Source organism: Poecilia mexicana, unplaced genomic scaffold, assembly GCF_051168715.1.
Source record: "Poecilia mexicana isolate PSO_F unplaced genomic scaffold, ASM5116871v1 scaffold_22, whole genome shotgun sequence".
Classification (NCBI taxonomy): Eukaryota; Metazoa; Chordata; class Actinopteri; order Cyprinodontiformes; family Poeciliidae; genus Poecilia; species Poecilia mexicana.
Window position 1 is genome coordinate 23,321,648 of NW_028263391.1, and position 18,001 is coordinate 23,339,648.

Genomic DNA, 18,001 nt, shown 5'->3' on the forward strand with positions numbered 1-18,001 from the left:
ACCAGAAAATTGCAAAAGTGCTGAAACATTGAGTCCCTTTAAATCATGGCTAATAACACATAAAAATAGGTTCATTGTTCTAGATTATAACTTTTCATTACTTCTGTGTTTTGTTTTTTAAAGCACTTTGAGCTGCATTGCTGATTAAATGTGCTCTATAAATAAACCCGAGTGGATTCTAACTCACACACTTAAATCTCTTGAAACAAAACAACTTTTAGCATGTTTCAAAGAAATGCCACTCACAATATGGGGGCAACGTTGACACAATTTGAACCATCATACCACCTCTAATTGTGCATGGAGATACTGTAAAATGTAACCCTGTAGGGGGCGTCATTTTGTCATTTTCCCAACTGAAAGAGCACCACACCCAGAATCAAAGAAAAATCAAATATTGTCTATAATTTTAGATAATCTCGATAAGTTCGTGAACAGTGATGTAGCAAATGATTCTGCATAATTTCATCTTTGGATTTTCTGTGACTTTAATACATTACTTACTTTTACTAGCCTTCTGACTATGTAAATACTATTATGCAACTGAAAACATGACACTATATTTTACAGATATCAATGTACAAAGTTTTTTTCTTCTTTCCAAATCAGAAACAGAACGAAATGCAATTATTATTGGCACTTAATGAATCCAACAACCTTCAAACTTAAAATTTCATTGATTACAAAATGCCCTAAATTTATTTCCACATGTATTTTTTTTTTATTAGAAATTATTACATACATGTTGTCCAAGAACTGCTGTCAATACTGGTTTTATATAAATGGAGGTGAAAAATAACCAAACATACTTCTCTGGACTGAAGTAGTAGGGAAACATTTCAGTCACATTTTCACCAGAATGAAAAGGCTTGGCATTTTGCTACTGATCATCTCTAACAATCTGAAAAGCTATACATGTATCCGGGAAAGCTGGAGTAAATATACATTAGTGACTGAATTCACACACTGGATGTTATCTGACTGATAAATCTAAAATACTGTCAGATTGTTCTGATCTGCACGTCTGAGGCTCGTTTTTTTTATTACTATTCTAATTTCTACAAAAGGTCAGTTAACTTAGAAAAAAATGTTTTGGATAAAATAAAAATACTGACATTTTTTGTGTGGGGGAAAAAAGTTCTTTTTCATTGCCACTAACAAAAAAAAGAAAAAAAAAAAAAAAAAAGGTGCTCAGTGAAACTAACTTCCAAGAAGCAATTTGCTGTTAGTCTTTGATGGGAAGAGGTCAGGCGTAGTGGTGCTGGATACAGGCCTTCCCAGGACCACCACCGGTCTGAGGTACTGTAGCTGCTTGATGGCCAGGTCCCCACACCCGGCCAGGGCTTTGTCCAGGATGGACTTCAAGTTTTGTACTGAGGTGAAGTCTCCAGTCATGGCGTGGGGCTTCACCAGTGGGGAGTGGGCGCGCCGGCTGCGGGTGTGAGAAATCCCCAACTGGTTGTTCTCTTTCAAGGAGCAGCCCCGTTTCAAAGTCTCTCTGCGTTTCGCCGGTTCGTCTTCCTCTGCCGGAGTCGAGTCTTGAATGAACTTCAAGAAGGATTCCTCAAAGCCCATTGGCTTGTAGGTGCCGATGTCAAAAGAGGTTGGAGAGGGGCTTTTAGACTTGGTTTCTTGGATGTCGAGAGGCTGGTCAGAGAGTTCGTTTTTCCGTTTCAGCGGCTGGCGGATGGGGGCAGTGGGCGGCGGTGATGGAGACGGCGGCAGTGTTTGTGGTGGCGTAGTGTTTGTTACTTTATCATCTGTCTCAGAAGCAACATGAAGCGAACACGGAGGCGAGAGAGCCACAGTGACGGGACGTAGCAGTGGTTTGAATTTGTCTAGAATCGATCTTTCATCCTGTTTTGTAGCGCTGTCTGGTCTTGTAACTTCAAGCACCTCCTCAAGAAGCTCTTCCTTGATCTCTTCCTCTTTAGGTGCCTCATTTGCAACCTCAGGTGGAACCTCCTCGTTTTTTTTCTGTAATATTTCCAGAGGCTCAGGACTTTCCTCTCCCTGCGTTTTGGCTTCGACTGCAGGAGGACTCTGAGGCAGAGGCTGCTCCTCTGCGTTTTCCGCTTCAGCTTTGTCCTCCGTTGTCTGAACCGCTGCAGGTGACGATTCTCCCATAATGGGGGGCCTGGCAGACTTCCTTTGGATCAAAACCTCCAGCTGCTCTGCGTTGAAAACAAGCTTGTCTTCATGTTTGTAGAGATCTTCCTGTTCCATGCGGTGCACCCCCCTGTAGTGGCGGTGCAAGCTGTGCAGGTAGGTGACGACCGAGTCGCAGTCTTGGACCATACACGGGTACGCCACGCGCAGACAGCGGTCCTGACACATCTGTAGTGCTTCCTCGTGAGATCTCAACACAAAGTCACTAAAGGCGTTTCTCCTTGGCTTCTCGTTTTTACTCGACGCCTTTTTCCCATCAGCAATGCCGTCGTCCTTTTTGTCCGACTCAGTCGTCCCTTCGGACTCTGAATTCTCAGTGGTGGGTTCAGAAGTTTCATCCTTACGAGAACTCCTTTGCGCAACTATCACCTTTTTTTGGCAGCCGGAAACCGACTCTTTGTGCGTGCTCTGCAGCCGTACCACCAGTGAGTCATAGTACTCAAAGTGGCTGTAAAGAGTGTGTTTCTTAAGGTCTTCGTTGTGGCTGAAGACCTTTGAGCAACCATCGAATTTGCATCGTATGAGCTCTGGAGGCCGGGAGTGAACATCTCTTGTGTGCCTCACCAGACTGCTTTTAAGGTGATACGAGGCAGAGCATTTGGCAAAGTGACACTTGAACTGGGGCTGAGGTTCATCTGAGTTTGTGAGAGGTCTTTTCTTTGCAGGTTCCCTTCTAGCTTCAGGACTGCCGTGCGCATCCCCGTCTTTCTCCAAAAGGAGTTGGGAACGGTTGTAGTGATGCACCAACTGCAGGTGGCGGACGAGGCCTCCCTGAGTGGAAAAAGAGGCATAGCAGTTTTTGGCCACACAGTGGAACGGTTTACTGAGTTTATCCAGCATGTAACACAGGTTGCTTTTGGCCACGACACGCCTTGTTCGGATCTGCTGTGTTTTATCCTCCTCATTTTCCTCTTTCTGCTCATCTTTATTCTCTGATTCATCCTCTCCTTCTTCCATTGAGGAGTGATTGCTGCCATTTTCTCCGTTCTCACTGGTCCCGGTCTCTTCCTTTGCCTTCAGCTGCAGCGTCTCCTCAGCATCTTTTATAACTTTCTCACTGTGCTTCGGTGTTGGAGAGCCTTTGTTTCCTTCAAACGGCACAGGCTCAAAGCTCAGTTTCTCAAAGTAGTCCTCAGTCATGTTATGCGATTGAAGATAGTGGGCCTTCAGGACTCTCTTCTCTCTGTGACTCTTGGTGCAAAGTTGGCATTTATAAGGCTTGAATGAGGAAGTCATCAGCTTGGCCTCATCGGACGAGTGGTTGTGTATGGAGACATAGTGTCGCAGCAAGCTGTAGCTCCTTGCTGTCCGAAAGCCACACCGTTTGATTTCGCAAAGATATGGCTTGGCTGAAGCTAACGAGTCATCCTCCTCCACTGTTACCAATGATTGCTCTGCTTCGGATTTTACCCTCTGCTCCAGCAAATGGCGTCTCTTCTTGAGCAACACGACAGGAGGCTTCGCTATGATCGCCTGGTGAAGAGAAGACTGAGACAATATAAAGTCTGAGTTTTGCGAACTGTGAGATGACGAGGGGTCAAGGGTTAGATTGCTCAGCCCAATAAGGATTTCGTTCAGAGCGTCAGTTTTTGCGTTAAGGCTTAAGGAAGTTGTTTCATTTGGTGTGGTATCAAAGGACACATTCTTCTCTTTGCCTGACTCAACGGGCAACAATGGAGAATGCTCTTGTTCTCCATGCTCATCGATCTCTTGCTCCATTTCCATCTTGATCTCTTTGAGCATCGGTGGGTTCTCCTCCTTGTCATTTTTTTGATCTCTGTTTTCCAGCTTGAGATGTTCTGGGTGAGCACACTTTAGATGCCTCTGCACGTCTCTGGCTCTGGTAAAGGTCATTCCACACTTCTCAAAGCCGCACGTGAACTTGCTTCCATCAAAGCACACAGCCACCAGCGTTATCATCGCCTTGGGCTCACTGAACTCGGGTTCTTGCAAAGAGGAGCCAGAACTGATCGACTGAGAGTTCAGAATATCGCCGTTCATAACATCCTTCACATCCGCAGGCTTCACAGGGCGGACCATCACCTCACGGACAGCCTTGAAGAATTTCCGCTTAGCCCTTCTCTGCGCCTCAAAGTCGTTTTCGGTGAACGTTATGTTGTGTGTGGATAGATGCTTTAGGAAGTCCTTTTTGGATAAGAAGTATTTTTTACATTCACCACCACTGCAGGTAAAGGCAGCGTCTCTGAAGTGCTGCGCTTCGTGGTGGTAGATCTGCCCCAGGTCGGAGTATGTGACGTAGCAGCCCTTGAGCTCGCATTGGTAGTTCAGCTGAAAGCCGTGAGTGTGCTTGTGCATCACGAGTTCATTGGACGTCCCGAAACGAGCGCCACAGCCGTGGACCACACACATGTAAGGTCGGTCACCGTAGTGAACCTTCCTGTGTTTGCGGTGATGGTAAGCCGAGACAAAGTGGCGTCTACAGAAGACACATTTTTCCCTTTTGTCTCGCATCTGATGGAAATATTTCACATTTTCATCTCCCTTGTGCTCCGATTTTAGGTGGACATATAGATACTTGGAGTGTTTAAAGATACGAGTGCATTTGGTTGCCGGGCAGGGATACACCTCGCGGTTCTGCAGCTTGAAGTGTTTGTCGATGTAGTCGAAGGTGACGTGCTCGTCACTCTCCTCCTGCTTCTCCTTGTTCTTGGCCTGTTCGACGATATGATGCAACACGTCCGGGTCATGCGTGGATTCGTAGTACAGCATCAACGAGGGGTCAACGGTGATCTCGCCCGGTTCGACGTCATCGTCTTCATCCAGTTGCTTCTGTGTGTCTTCGGTCTTTATGCTGTGCTGAGCTGGAGGCTCGTGGCTCAGGATGTGTCTCCTCAGGTGGGGAATCAGGTCCTTTCTGCTCCGGAAGTCCTCCAAGCACACCGGGCAGGGGTGATTGCTCTTGTCTGAGTGTCTTTTGGAGTGATGAATTATCTGTATGTCTGTGATGGATCTCTTACAAATCTGACACCGCAGCTTTGACCTTTTCATCTCACACCCTCCCTTAATGCCCATGTGGTTATTGATCTGATTTTTATCCACATCAAGACCCCCATTTATCCTGTTGTGGTGTTCCTGTTCTACTTTTATTTGAAGTCCTTGTGGCTCCTGCTGCTTGGCCTTCTCTTCCTCGTCCTCTTCCTCCTCCTCTGACTCCGGCCTAATCCCTAGCAGCGATATGCAGTGGTTTTTAAGAGTTTTCCAGTCCCAGAACTCGGGATCAAAAGGCCAGTCGGCTTTCAGCGCCAGCAGCAACTCGCAGCGGAGCGAGTTGGGGATAACTTCGCCCTCATGGTCGTACTTTTGGTCTGGCCGCATGTAGAGCTCCTTCAGGCAATTGAAGGCTTCCTGGCTGGTGCCAAGGAGGAACTCCGTCAGCTGGCAGGCACGCAAAACTTCCAGGTCATTCGGAAGGAGGGAGGCCACCATCCTGCATATGGATGTTCTCGTTTCTGAGTCGTCTTGCTTCGGAAGTTGAAGGGCTTTGACACAAAGCCCCACTGAGGAAAGTACTCCAATTTCCTCTGCCTGAAAAAAAGAGAAAAACATTAAAATTAACAAATTTGTAGATAATTTGTTTTTTAAAATGCAGAGTAGGGCTGCAGCTAAGTGGTGAACGAACCTCTGCCTGGATCACACGGACCAGGTACAGCAGATGTTGGACCGTTTTGGCAATGGCACCAAGCTGAAGGCATCGTTCTCGCAGAGAGGTCAGCGAGGGGTCAAGTCTTCTCTGAAGCTTACTCCACAACGATATCAAATCCCTTTCAATCAAGAAACAAAAGAACATTTTCAAATAGGAAAGTAAAGTGAGTTCTAAAGCCGACTAAAGGCCACGCACATTCACAAAATCCGTGATAAAAACTGGCCATAAAATCTCTAATTGGCGGAAATTTATGAAAAGGTTTTTAATTTGTTAGTGTTAAGATGCAGACTGAAACTGGTTAGATTAAAAGTTGTCTTTTTTCCAAAGATTATGTGATATTTGCGACTCTAAGCCAGTTAATTTATCTAAACCGAGAGGAAAAAATGGCTCTTTGGGTTGTAAGCATTGCAGATCCCTGAACCAGACAAACCTCTGTTCATGTCTAACATTGTTCCTGATTAAAAAAAATAAAGTCTGGCTCCATGAATGGAGACATATATGAAAAGAACGTCTGATTGTAGACTTTAGCTGCATTAGCGATGGGGCGTGTGGGCTCACCAGGAGCAGTAAAGACTCTGCTGCTGCAGCTGCTGCGTTAGGAAAGTTGTGCAGAGAATGAAGGCCGTGTTCTCCTCTCCCTCCGACTCCAAACTGGATGTGATGTCCAGCACGTCCTTACAGTCCAGCCGGGAAATCTGAAGAAGCAAACAGCTTATCGTTCAGACGTGAGGAACCAAAGACAAAAAATAACTATTGTTGCAGGAGGGCCAGAAAATGGTAAGACAAAGGCTACATGTGCAGTTACTTTATTTTTCAGAGCATCAGAACAGAAGTTCATGTAAAGTACTTTTATTTTTCTGCTGGTCTGGAGCTCAGTAAACTGTAGAAATCAATGAATTCTCCTCCATTTCCTCTCAGAAAAACAACAGACTTCTTTTTGCAGAGCAAAACGTCTCATCTAGGTGTGTTTTGGAACAGTCTCTCCTTGAAAACGTGAAAAAAACCTTGCTGAATACGTTTTCCTTAAATGGCCAGTATCGTATTTTCCAAGCACATAGTTCCAAAAATAGCAACAAAATTCCAGAGACAGAGAACATCTTAAAATCTGGTCTCTGTCTTTTTAAAAAATATAAACCTGGTCTTTCTGAAACTCCGCCTTCAGGACGTCATCACAACATGGCTCCTCTATTAACCCTCCAACAACATTTAGAGCAGCGTTTCACTGAGAAGCAGCTCCGATAATGAGCGCAGCAGATGTTTGCCAATTGCTGCTGGCTAGTCTGAAGGAGCTGCTCTGAAGCTTAAAACTTCAGCTCTGAGGAGGAGCTGTGCCTCGAAGGCGGAGCTAGGTCCACCCTGCCATTTTCCGCATGACTGGTTGCCATGGAGATTAAACGATTTCTCAAACAGGCATCAAATAATCACATCAACAATCCAGGTTTGTTGTTGATGAGGGAATAACATCATAATATGATGTTAGGCTCTAAAAGGTTGATTTTACTTTTGTTTTTGGTATTTTGGAAAAAAAAAATTAAATAAAATGAGGTGCAGAGAAGGGCTAATAAAAAAATCAAGTAATAAGGCAAGAAAGGATTTCAAAGGCATACGTAAAATCTAAAAAAAAACATCAACAACAAAAAAACAGAAATTTACATACATTGGATAAAACGAAATTTTTCTGCCTCCGTCTGAAGCCAAATCAGACCAAACTTCTCCTTTTTTAGATGAGTTGAAATGATTTGCTAAACAAAACAATAATGTAAGAGAAATATTTAACAATGTCTTCAAAATCAGAACTGTACCATCTCTAAACAATGATGTTGATGATGTCATAGCTTTGGAAACTTCTGATAGGTTAACAGTGAATTGAAAGCAAAGAATAAAAGTTGAATAAAATTAAATAAAGAGGAGCTTGCCTCCATGATGGCCTCTTCGTTGGGCAGCAGCAGGCACAGCTGGGAGACGTAAATCTGCCGGAACATTCCCTGGTTGGAAATAAGGCTGCATTCGGCGCAGGCTTTGGCCAACACGCCGGCCTTGGCGACCTCACCCATCTTCTCCAGGTGCTTCACCCGCATCTCCATGAAGCCCTCGCCCTCCAGGCTAATGTACGCATTAACTACAAACACAAAGCAGGAGTTAATATTCATGACTAAAAGACAAAGTAAGTGGATCTGGGTGGGTTTTTTTCTTGCTTTTTTTCTAAAAAAAAAAAAAAAATTGCAAATGGCAGAAAACATTAAATATCAAAAAGTAGATTTTATTTCCATAATCCCTTCCCTGACCTGCACGACAGAATATTAGGGCAAATTTGTTTAATTATTTCAAATTCAATTCAAAATTCAAATTTAAAAATATTTGATTGATTCCGAAGGGAACTTAAATATCAATGTAACTCACATTAGTTCAAATTCATCAGAATTACTGTAGATGGTGATGGCTGTTGGCAATTATGAGAATATAGTCATAATATTAGCAGAAAAAAGCAATTTTACTAGAAAAAAAGTCTTTTAGAAAAACTTTAACAAGAAAAAAAGCTTAATTATGATCTGAAGTGACTAGCTCAGTGTGTTGTTCTTTTTTTCGAAATAGTTTGCACGATTGTTTCAGTCTTGCTAGTGATCAAATATTATCTGTAAAACTTATACCAAAGATGCTCAAGATTTGTTATTTTAATTTTTCATTGGGATTTCTAGTAAAATTAATACTTTATTATCCTAAAATTACTGTTTTATAACCTTAGTCCTAATATTCTGATTTGAATCCAAAGTCTGAATAAATAGAAATGCGTTTGTCAAACAAGATGGCCGCCCTCATCATGTCGACATCACTAAACGATGAAAACCAATGGAGAATATTGGTGAAAAAAATACAGATTTTCCAAAAATAAACTCTTTAAAAACCAAAAATTAAATTAATTAATCGCCCAGCTCTAGCGTTAAGTAAAGGCAGAAAGGGGGCGGAGCCTAACCGTCCTCTGGGCTGGTGTTCTGGCCGGTGAGCAGAGCGTTCAGGATCGGGTTGCTCCATGCTCCGCCTTCTCCTGTTATCTGCAGAAGTGCTTGGAGGTCTGTGCTTCCATACTGGATCAGTGTGTCATGGGCAATCTGCGGAAACACAGAAGTCACTTCAACCAGAAAGCCAATACGAGTATTTTTATACATCTGCTGGTCTGGCTGTGTTCTTTCAGCAAACTGTCTTTTTTTGCATCAGTTTAAATGTAAATCATGTAGCGTGAACTGAGCATCACACTAAGGAAGTGAGGAAGGGAGGGTCAGTGCAGAGCACCGGAGTTGAACCATTTTTCATTCAGTGTCATCAACAGAAAAAGGCAGGCAGAAACGATAAAGCCGATAAATTAAAATGAGGCCGATAATTTTCATTTATCGTGTGATTAATTGATTTATTGTTTATCGCGACAGGCCTATCGATTAGTAAATTAGGTAACAATTATTTACACAGTCGATTAATCACAATTAATGGTTTCAGCCCTAAACCCAATATGACTGTTTGTAGCCTGAGCATGGAGTTCACACAGGGACAACATGCAAACTCCATGCAAAAAACCTCCAGCCAGAATTTCAGTTTCCAATCAAAATCAAAACAAATCTTGGCAGCCTGGACATTTTGATTGGTCGCTGGTTTCCAGGACCAATCTCCAGCAGTGTAGGAAGCATAAAGCACCAACACTGGAACTGGTTGGGTGGAAACCTCCACAAAATGATTTCCATCTGTAATCCATCAACAAGCAGAGCTCTGAAGGTTCCTACCTGGACAGAGTGGTGGAACTGAAGCCAGGCTTCATATGGGATTTCATTGTCAGGCACCGACAGCAATAGTTCAAAGCAGCTCCTGCATGAGATGAAAACAAGATGGCCGTCAATCATCTCTAAAACCGTCTGGATTTCACTTACAGGGCTTGTTTTTACAGTAAGAACAGAAATACAATGTACGCAGAAATTATTTCAGAGGTAGTCGCTAATAATTATTTAAAAAATCATTTTATTGGTTATTTTTCAGTGAAAATAATCAACTCCACATATAGGGAAAGATTGAAGCATTTCACCTGCCATTAAATTGGATATGAACCCAGTTGAATTCATTCATGTTTAAAAAAAATAACATTCACTGCAAAAATACAAAAACTTTTTAGTCTAGTTTCTTGTGCAAATGTCTTAGTACACTTGAAATAGGACAAAACTATAGGAGTTTGTTTCAGGTCAATAATTCCTTAATGTGGATGAAAAAGTTCTAGTTTCAGTTTCACTGTCAGATCATTTCACTTAAAATAAAGACATTTTTCACATAAGTAAAATAATCTGCCAATGGAACAGGTGTGTTTCTGTCAATATTAAGAAACTATTTACTTAAAACAAGCTCCTATATTTTACTTAAAAGTTACTTATAATGTTTTTTTCTTATCTAAAGTGTACCAATATATTTGCACTAGAAACAAAATCAAAAATACTCTTAAGATTTTGTGTTTGTGCAGAGTTTCAATTAAAAAAAAGTTTCTTTTCTTTATTTCTGACACTGAATGGAGACGCAGATCTGACCTAGAACATCTAGTCACAGTTCCTGTATTTTCCGCCTCGTGACAGAGACAAAGAAAAGAAACAAAGATAAAAAATGTATCCAACCAGATGCTAATGATCTATTTTTACCTCTTTTCAGGCACCTTGTTCCTCATCACAGCTGACAGATTTATTTAACAAACACAGCTTTGTTTTTGTTTTTTTTTCTGCACAGTGTTAGATTAAATGTAGAATATTAAGGAGAGGATTTTGCAGAATTATATGAAAATATGATTTGCAAATACATTTTAATAAAATTTTCTCGTGACCGAAGCCTGAAGGGGACAAACCGAAAACCCGCTTTAGCAAAGACCAGAGCTGCAGTGTTTTTTAAATTACTATCGTCATCTTGCTATCAGTCCATCGCAACCAAAAGGGCCTGCTGGGACAAAATAACTTCACAGATACAAGATTTAAAGTGCAAACATGAAAATTCTGCATGGCAAGAACATATTTCTATTTCTGATAGCATCTAAAACACTTGCTTTATATTTTAACTGAATGCTTAAGAGAGGTTGCAGATACAGAACGCCATTAAACTACTGATAAGTGGTAAATTTAAAAAATAATTCAAACAAATATTCAAAGATTGCAGAGCAAAGAAAAAAGTCGTGCAAATTTTTCATGAGGACGGTATTACAGAATCGTTTGGACTGCATAAACAAAATCTCATCAAGTATTTTTCGTCTAGTTTCTATGGAAATATCTTAGTACATATGAATTAAGACAAAACTAACATGCAACTATTTTCAGCAACTAACTTTTCAGCAAGATGTCGGAGCTTGTTTTAAGTTAAGTCTGTCATGTTGATTTTAAAAAAGGTTCATTTACACTTAACACTGAAAAAATGTCTTAACTGAAAAAAATCTGCAGGTTTTAAAAATCAAGATGAAGCAATTATTGACTTAAAACAAATTCATATCTTACTGAAAAACTACTGTAGCTTACTACGAAACTGATATGTATTAGAAAACTAGATAAAAATACTGTGCTTTTGCAGTGCGATCTCTGCTAAAGAAGAAGCGTGACTGATTCTGGTCTAAAATGTTTGAGGATTATTTTCGTTACGTACAGAGCGAGCCTCTTCAAAACGAGCCCCACTCTGTCGGACTCTGCGGTCAGGTGGGATCTGGCCGCGGCGAAGCAGTTAATGGACAGGCAGTAGACCTCCAGCAGAGGCAGACCATGCTCGATGGAGTTCCTGCTCCCAGCATAGTGCATCAGCGCCTGCAAACGGACAGCAGAACACAGTCAGGAAGTGTTTCGGTTAAACCTGCCTGGTACGGCGGCGCGTTAGGCCACTCTACATAGACATGAAAAGAAAGGAGGAGAAAATTTCTGACAAAAATTTATTTTCCAACTCAGAAATTCACACTTTTTTCTTGACATTTTTTTAAATTAATCTAAGTATTTCTGAGATTTTTCAAGCAAATTTTCAACTTTTAAGACTCAGAAATATTCTTGTTTATTCTTGGAAATTTCTGAGACTAATTTAAAAATGTTCTTGTTTTCTTCTGGTAAATTTTTAAATTCAGAAATGTCCTTGTTATTTCTCGACAACTTCTGAGTTCATCTCAAAATGTGAGTTTTTCTAGCAAATTTTTTGCCTTTTCAAACTCTAAAATGTCCCCATTTTTTTCTAGAAAACTTTAGATAAATCTCAAAATTTGAGGATTTTTTTCCCAAGCAATTTTAAACTTTTCAAAGTCAGAACTTTTTATGTTGTTTTTTTTTTTTTTTTCAATAAAATGTCTTCAATAAATCTCAACATTTCTGAGAGTTATCCAAGCAAATTTAGGTCGATTTAGAGCTCAGAAACTTTCATGTTTTTTTCTCATAAAGATCTCAGATTAATCTCCAAATTACAGGTTTTTTAAAAAATAAACGTACTCCTCTTTTCCCCCCCCCCATCTGAAATGGACAAACACACCTTCTGTCTGGAATAAGGGGGTTTTCCTCCATGGGGAAAAACCAGTCTGCACCTGTTTGATCCCAGTTGACAGACTGAAGGTTGCTTTTTGATTGGGCCTGAGGGGAATTGACACACCTAAATCTGCACCACAAAACCAGGAATATCAGCAAAAAGCTGCTTGTAAAAATTAAAAAACAGAAAAAAGTACATGACACCAAACTGAAATGTAATCTAATATTTTTCATGCTTAGCAGCTTTTTGTTGTTTGTTCAGAAACAATAAACCAGACGGGAGGGTCCAACATTTTCACCTGGTTTCACCTGCGTGCAGACACAACGAACATCTCAGGAGTCGCAATTATCAGACAGGAGAAACTTTTTGCTGAATTAATTCCCCCCTGTCTAAATATACAGCAGCCAGGAATAAAGTCCCAGCCCCAGAGACCTGCATCAGCAGACTAATTAACTCTGAACTACTTCCGACTTAAACTAAGTGTCACACCTAACTGTTTGTCTCTCTACCAACTAAAGGGAAAGTTTTAACAGTTTAAGCAAAATGTCAACAAAAAAAAACAATTAAATGGTCTATTGCTATAGGAATTAACAACAAACAGACAAGTTTTAATCAATCAAGAGAAAGGCTGAAACGATTAATCATGATTAATCAAATACTTGTCAACTAATTTAGTCATCGATTAATTGTTAACTGGAGTAAACAGAGTCAAAAAGTCAATTTGCTAAAGAAAGAAAAACAATCTAAGAGCAGGAATAAAGAGAAAATTGTAAAAAAATAAAAAATAAGTATATTCTGCATTTAAGATAAAAAAATAAACCTTTTTTGTAAATATGTTCAATTCGCTTCACCTGGTTAAAATTCTGTAAAAAACAATCCATTAATCACATTTTGCTATCAAATTATTAATCAATTAATCCAAATAATCAACAGATCAGCTCGACACTGTATTGATTTTAAGTTAAACAGAAAGAGATTTTTTATTTTAATATATTTTTAGCTGCAGATGCATCTCTTGCTACAAATGATCAAACTTATTGTATAGTAGGCAATATAATGCATATTTTCTTATTTAGAAAAGAAATTGAAAGTATTTATTTGAGTCTTTTAATGCATTTCTAATATTATATAAATAGGGTAAAGTGGTTAAATGAAAAATCTGCAGAATGTAACAAATTTTTAACTGATTAATCTGTTAGTTGAAGCCTTAACCAACAACACAACAAATATAGAGTACAATGATTAAAATAATTGTTCTCATGTTCAGTCCACTCTGATACACACCAGAGGTTAAAACGTTCTTTACCCGTTTTATTCCCAGAACACAGAAAATCTCACCTGGGACTTGGACTGGGATTTATTTACTAAATGTACCTTTAATTTGTATTCTTTTAAACAACTAAAGCAGAACTATGCTTTAGTATAAAACACTAATTAATTCCCTTTAATAAGTATTTTTTAGGGAAATGGATTAAAAATATATTACTTTACTTACTTTATCTGTTAATTTATCTTAAACATAGAAATCCTGGAAGAATGTCAAGAACGTATTTCACATGCAATTACACATGCAATCACATGCAATTGCAATTAATATTTTTTACAATATTTCTAAGATCCAATAATGTCATTTTTGGTAGAAATGCTCCAATATTCAACATTAATATTACTGCAATAGCTTATATTTAACCTGATATGTTAACAATGATTTGCCGATACAGATGTTAATGCCGATATTTTGAACTTCCCTAATTTTTGGCATTCCTTATGAATAACCAGTATTTAGTAGAGCCTTAACTCTCTCAACATGACTTTTGCTTTTCATTTTATATTTTTAAATAGTTAAAAAAAAGCCACTGTCCTCTCTTGCTCTCCTGTGAGAGATGTGTGTGCAGTTAACAATGGTCATCCCACTACTGCCAACTTAGCAACTTTGTTGCTACATTTAGCAACTTTTAAAGGATTTTCCAAGATCGCTGATCGGCCTGAAAACTGCAATTGGTGCACCGCTTTTCAAAACGTTTTTGAAATAAAACAAAAGGTCGTGGTTACAATTACACATTGTGTATCCCAGTGTTTGCATGGTGATTTATGGTCATTATCATTCAGAAACAACATGGCAGAGAGTCCGGTCACCACCCAAACCGGGTGGTGACCAGTCTGGAAATCAAAAACAGATTAAGTTATCAGTAAGGTGCAGAACCTTTAACATTTTGGGGTAAACACACCGCGATGCTGCCCCGCCCCACATGCATGCAGCAAGGAATCATGTGCAAACTGGAGCGATGTCATGAGCTAATCCTGCATTTTCATATTTATTTTCCAAACAAAAACAAGCCAACTGAGGTAACGGTACAGCTAAAACTAATTTAACATAATAAGCGGAACCATCAAACAAAACATAAAACATATTGCAAATATTGTGAATTTTCCCTCCAGCAGGGATGTGATATATTCAAATGAACGCACTGAGGAACATTAGTAAATACGCAGCTGTTTTCTAAATAACGGCTAGGAGAAGAGCAGCAGCAGCTCTTCATGTTTTCTATGAAAAAAGACCCACACACTCCTAGCGGAGCTAACGTGAAGCTAATGATAGCTACGATATACACATTACCTGACAGAAGTTGTCGCAGTACTCCGTGGAAGATGCCACGGAGATTTCTTGCTGTCTGAGAACGTCTTCGAAGGCTCTGAGCGTGGCCAGCAGGGTTTCCATCGCGATGACAGTATCCTCGGCCGCATCCAGGGCCCAGTCGTTCCAATCGTGCTCCGCTTCGACATTATTCTCCGCCATCTTCGCTCTCCGCCACGGCGCGTATGCAGTGCAGCCTGGTGCTGCCTTCAGGGGCCGTCCGAAATTTTAAACACGTCAGAGGAATTTCACCTGTGGGAAAACTACGGAAGCGCATTGCTATCATGCAGTAAAAAAAAATTTTCGATCGCTATCTCGTTATAACGAGTTACGTATCTCGTTTTAACGAGTTACGTATCTCGTTTTAACGACTTACGTATCTCGTTTTAACGAGTTACGTATCTCGTTTTAACGACTTACGTATCTCGTTATAACGAGTTACGTATCTCGTTTTAACGACTTACGTATCTCGTTTTAACGAGTTACGTATCTCGTTATAACGAGTTACGTATCTCGTTTTAACGAGTTACGTATCTCGTTATAACGACTTACGTATCTCGTTTTAACGACTTACGTATCTCGTTTTAACGAGTTACGTATCTCGTTATAATGAGATACGTAACTCGTTAAAACGAGATAATTTTAGGTCCAGGAAGTGGCGGTATTATGCTAGGCTAGTACAGTGACTAACATGAATTGGTCAGGTTTGGTCTACAACATGTAGAGATACGGATGCTGCTTTGCACTGTGGTTAAAACCATTAACAGCATGCCTACTCTGACAAGATCCTAAACAGAACGGGACTGCACAGAAGGAGACGTTAGTCCGGTCCTCTAGCTGTGGCGGCGTTCCTGACTGGATCGAAGCTGAAGTTGGCTTTCGATTGTAGCTTCTGATTTGGGAAATGGCTAAAGGGAGATTATAACGGAGGCTCAGATGTATTTGATGAACATTTTCTGGTCAGATTTTTTATTAGAACAGTACACTTGCTGAACAACGGCAACGGCTGTTCGTAACCAAGCAACCGAAATCAACAGAAGGCTAGGTAGTGGCAAAAGACAAAACTAGATCCTGTTAAGCATTCTTCAAAATAAAAGACTTCCTCTCTCCAAAATAAATCATACACAAAGCTTTGAATTTAATTATTTTTCACGTCACCTTTTGGAATTGTGTACAATCAAGTTAAATTCGGTGAATAATAATTATCATGTAAATTATACTTAACATATGACTTGACATATGACTGTAAATAAGTAACTGGAAATTATATTTAACATATAAATGTTAAGAAATCATTTGTTATGCTTTAAAAATGAACATACATCGACACTTCAAATCTGGAGTAGATTATTCTAATCTACGCTAATGGCAGAATATTTCAAACCTAGTTTGTGATTTGTGAAATCTTTATCTGAATTGAAACCTCAGTAATGAGAGATTTAAAAATATTTTTGCATCTGGAGTGCATTAGAAATAAACTCCTATCACATTTACAATATTTGTTATTATTTTAACCTTCTGTTTTCTTTCACTTTTTTGTCCTAGAGCACCTGCCTTTTTGTGTGGCTTACAAGGATCCATCAGCTGGGATAATAATGCCAACAACTTTTCAGATTCCGATTTATAGTGATGCAACGTAGCATCAGAGATGAATAATCTATTCCAGGTCGGAAGTGTCTAAGTATGTTAGCTTTAAAAGTTTAATAGTTAAAGATGCTACCCATCTCCTTAATTGGTCACATCAATATTATAAAAATTACAATATTGCCAAAATTCTTATATGTTTTCCAATCAGTTTCAATTTCCTCACTCCCCTTCTTTTTAAGGAGCTAAATATAACTTTTTCCAACTTCACTTAAATGGTAAACGCCCAATAATGAAACTGTCTGTCTTATATCAGCCATATGACAGAGGGTGTTAACAATTATCAAACCTATTATGTTATTTCAACCCAGATCAGGGCAGCAATGTTTTACTTTACTGCCAGACAGCCCCCAGCATGGGTTACTATTGTGTCCCACTGGATCTCTATTGCTATAGACTTGTACATGTACTCATCAGGCAGGAAAAGGTTAATTAAGCAAACAAAATACCCATTTCTGAAAAATACAATGATGATCTGGCTAAAAACACTTGATTATTTGGGAGAAATGCAACAACTATCCGATATAATGTTCATCCATGTAGAGCAGGATTTAAACTGCTAAGGATATAGCTAAAGTGTCTGATCTTTTTCCTGGGAAGGTATTTATGTAACTTGAAGAAATTAAAAACAAACATGATATTCCTACAAAATATTTCTATAACTATCTTCAAGTTCAGAGTTTTATTTTATCAAAGCAACACAATAATCTTTATCTACCCTCTTTGTCTTCATTAGAAGACATTATTGTAAGTCACCTATATGGTAAAGGAGAGGTGTCTCTTCTTTGCTCCTTGTTTGTCGACAAATATTAAAAATCTTTGACCAATATTTGACAAATATTATAATTTATTTATTTATTTTTTTTTTTTTATTTTATCAGGTAAACCCCGTTGAGATACACATCTTATCTTATTTTCAAGAGGGACCAGGGTAGAAGTCTGCAACACACAGCAACCTGGTTACAAAATAAAATTAATGCATATGCAGAAGTGTAAAACAGTAGAAAAGAATTTAAAAACAGTGACACTGTTTAATAGAATCTCGTCTGTTTTTAAGAATCGCTCGAAATAAGTCCAGTGGAACCAGTTTTGACATCTTTATTTCAGACTGGAGCTGATTCCAGGCTGTAGGAGCCATCACACTAAAGCTTGCTTCCCTTTTTCAGTTTGGAAACGTGGAACATGCAAAAGAAAAATATTGTAAAAACGTAAAGAATGGGAATTAACAGATCTATGTTAAAGAAAGTTTAAGTATGCTGGAGCCAAGCCGAGTAGAGATTTATGAATCAGGATCATTAGGTGATTGTTTCTCAAGACGCTTAAAGGAGGCCATTCAGCTTTTGCTGATTTATGATTTATTTTGGAGAGAGGAAGTCTTTTATTTTGAAGAA

At 39.3% G+C, this 18,001-nt stretch overlaps 1 protein-coding gene across 1 annotated transcript; it reads right to left on the reverse strand.

The window, feature by feature from the left end:
• Positions 1-463: 463 nt before the first annotated feature.
• On the reverse strand, positions 464-15,191 carry rlf (RLF zinc finger). The gene is made up of 8 exons (XM_088002781.1): positions 14,949-15,191; positions 11,480-11,634; positions 9,604-9,685; positions 8,805-8,940; positions 7,750-7,952; positions 6,392-6,528; positions 5,810-5,951; positions 464-5,715 (listed from the first exon to the last, which is right to left on the reverse strand). The coding sequence occupies exons 1-8, from the start codon at positions 15,126-15,128 to the stop codon at positions 1,201-1,203; spliced, it is 5,550 nt and encodes a 1,849-aa protein (XP_087858907.1). The 5' UTR covers positions 15,129-15,191; the 3' UTR covers positions 464-1,200.
• Positions 15,192-18,001: the final 2,810 nt, after the last annotated feature.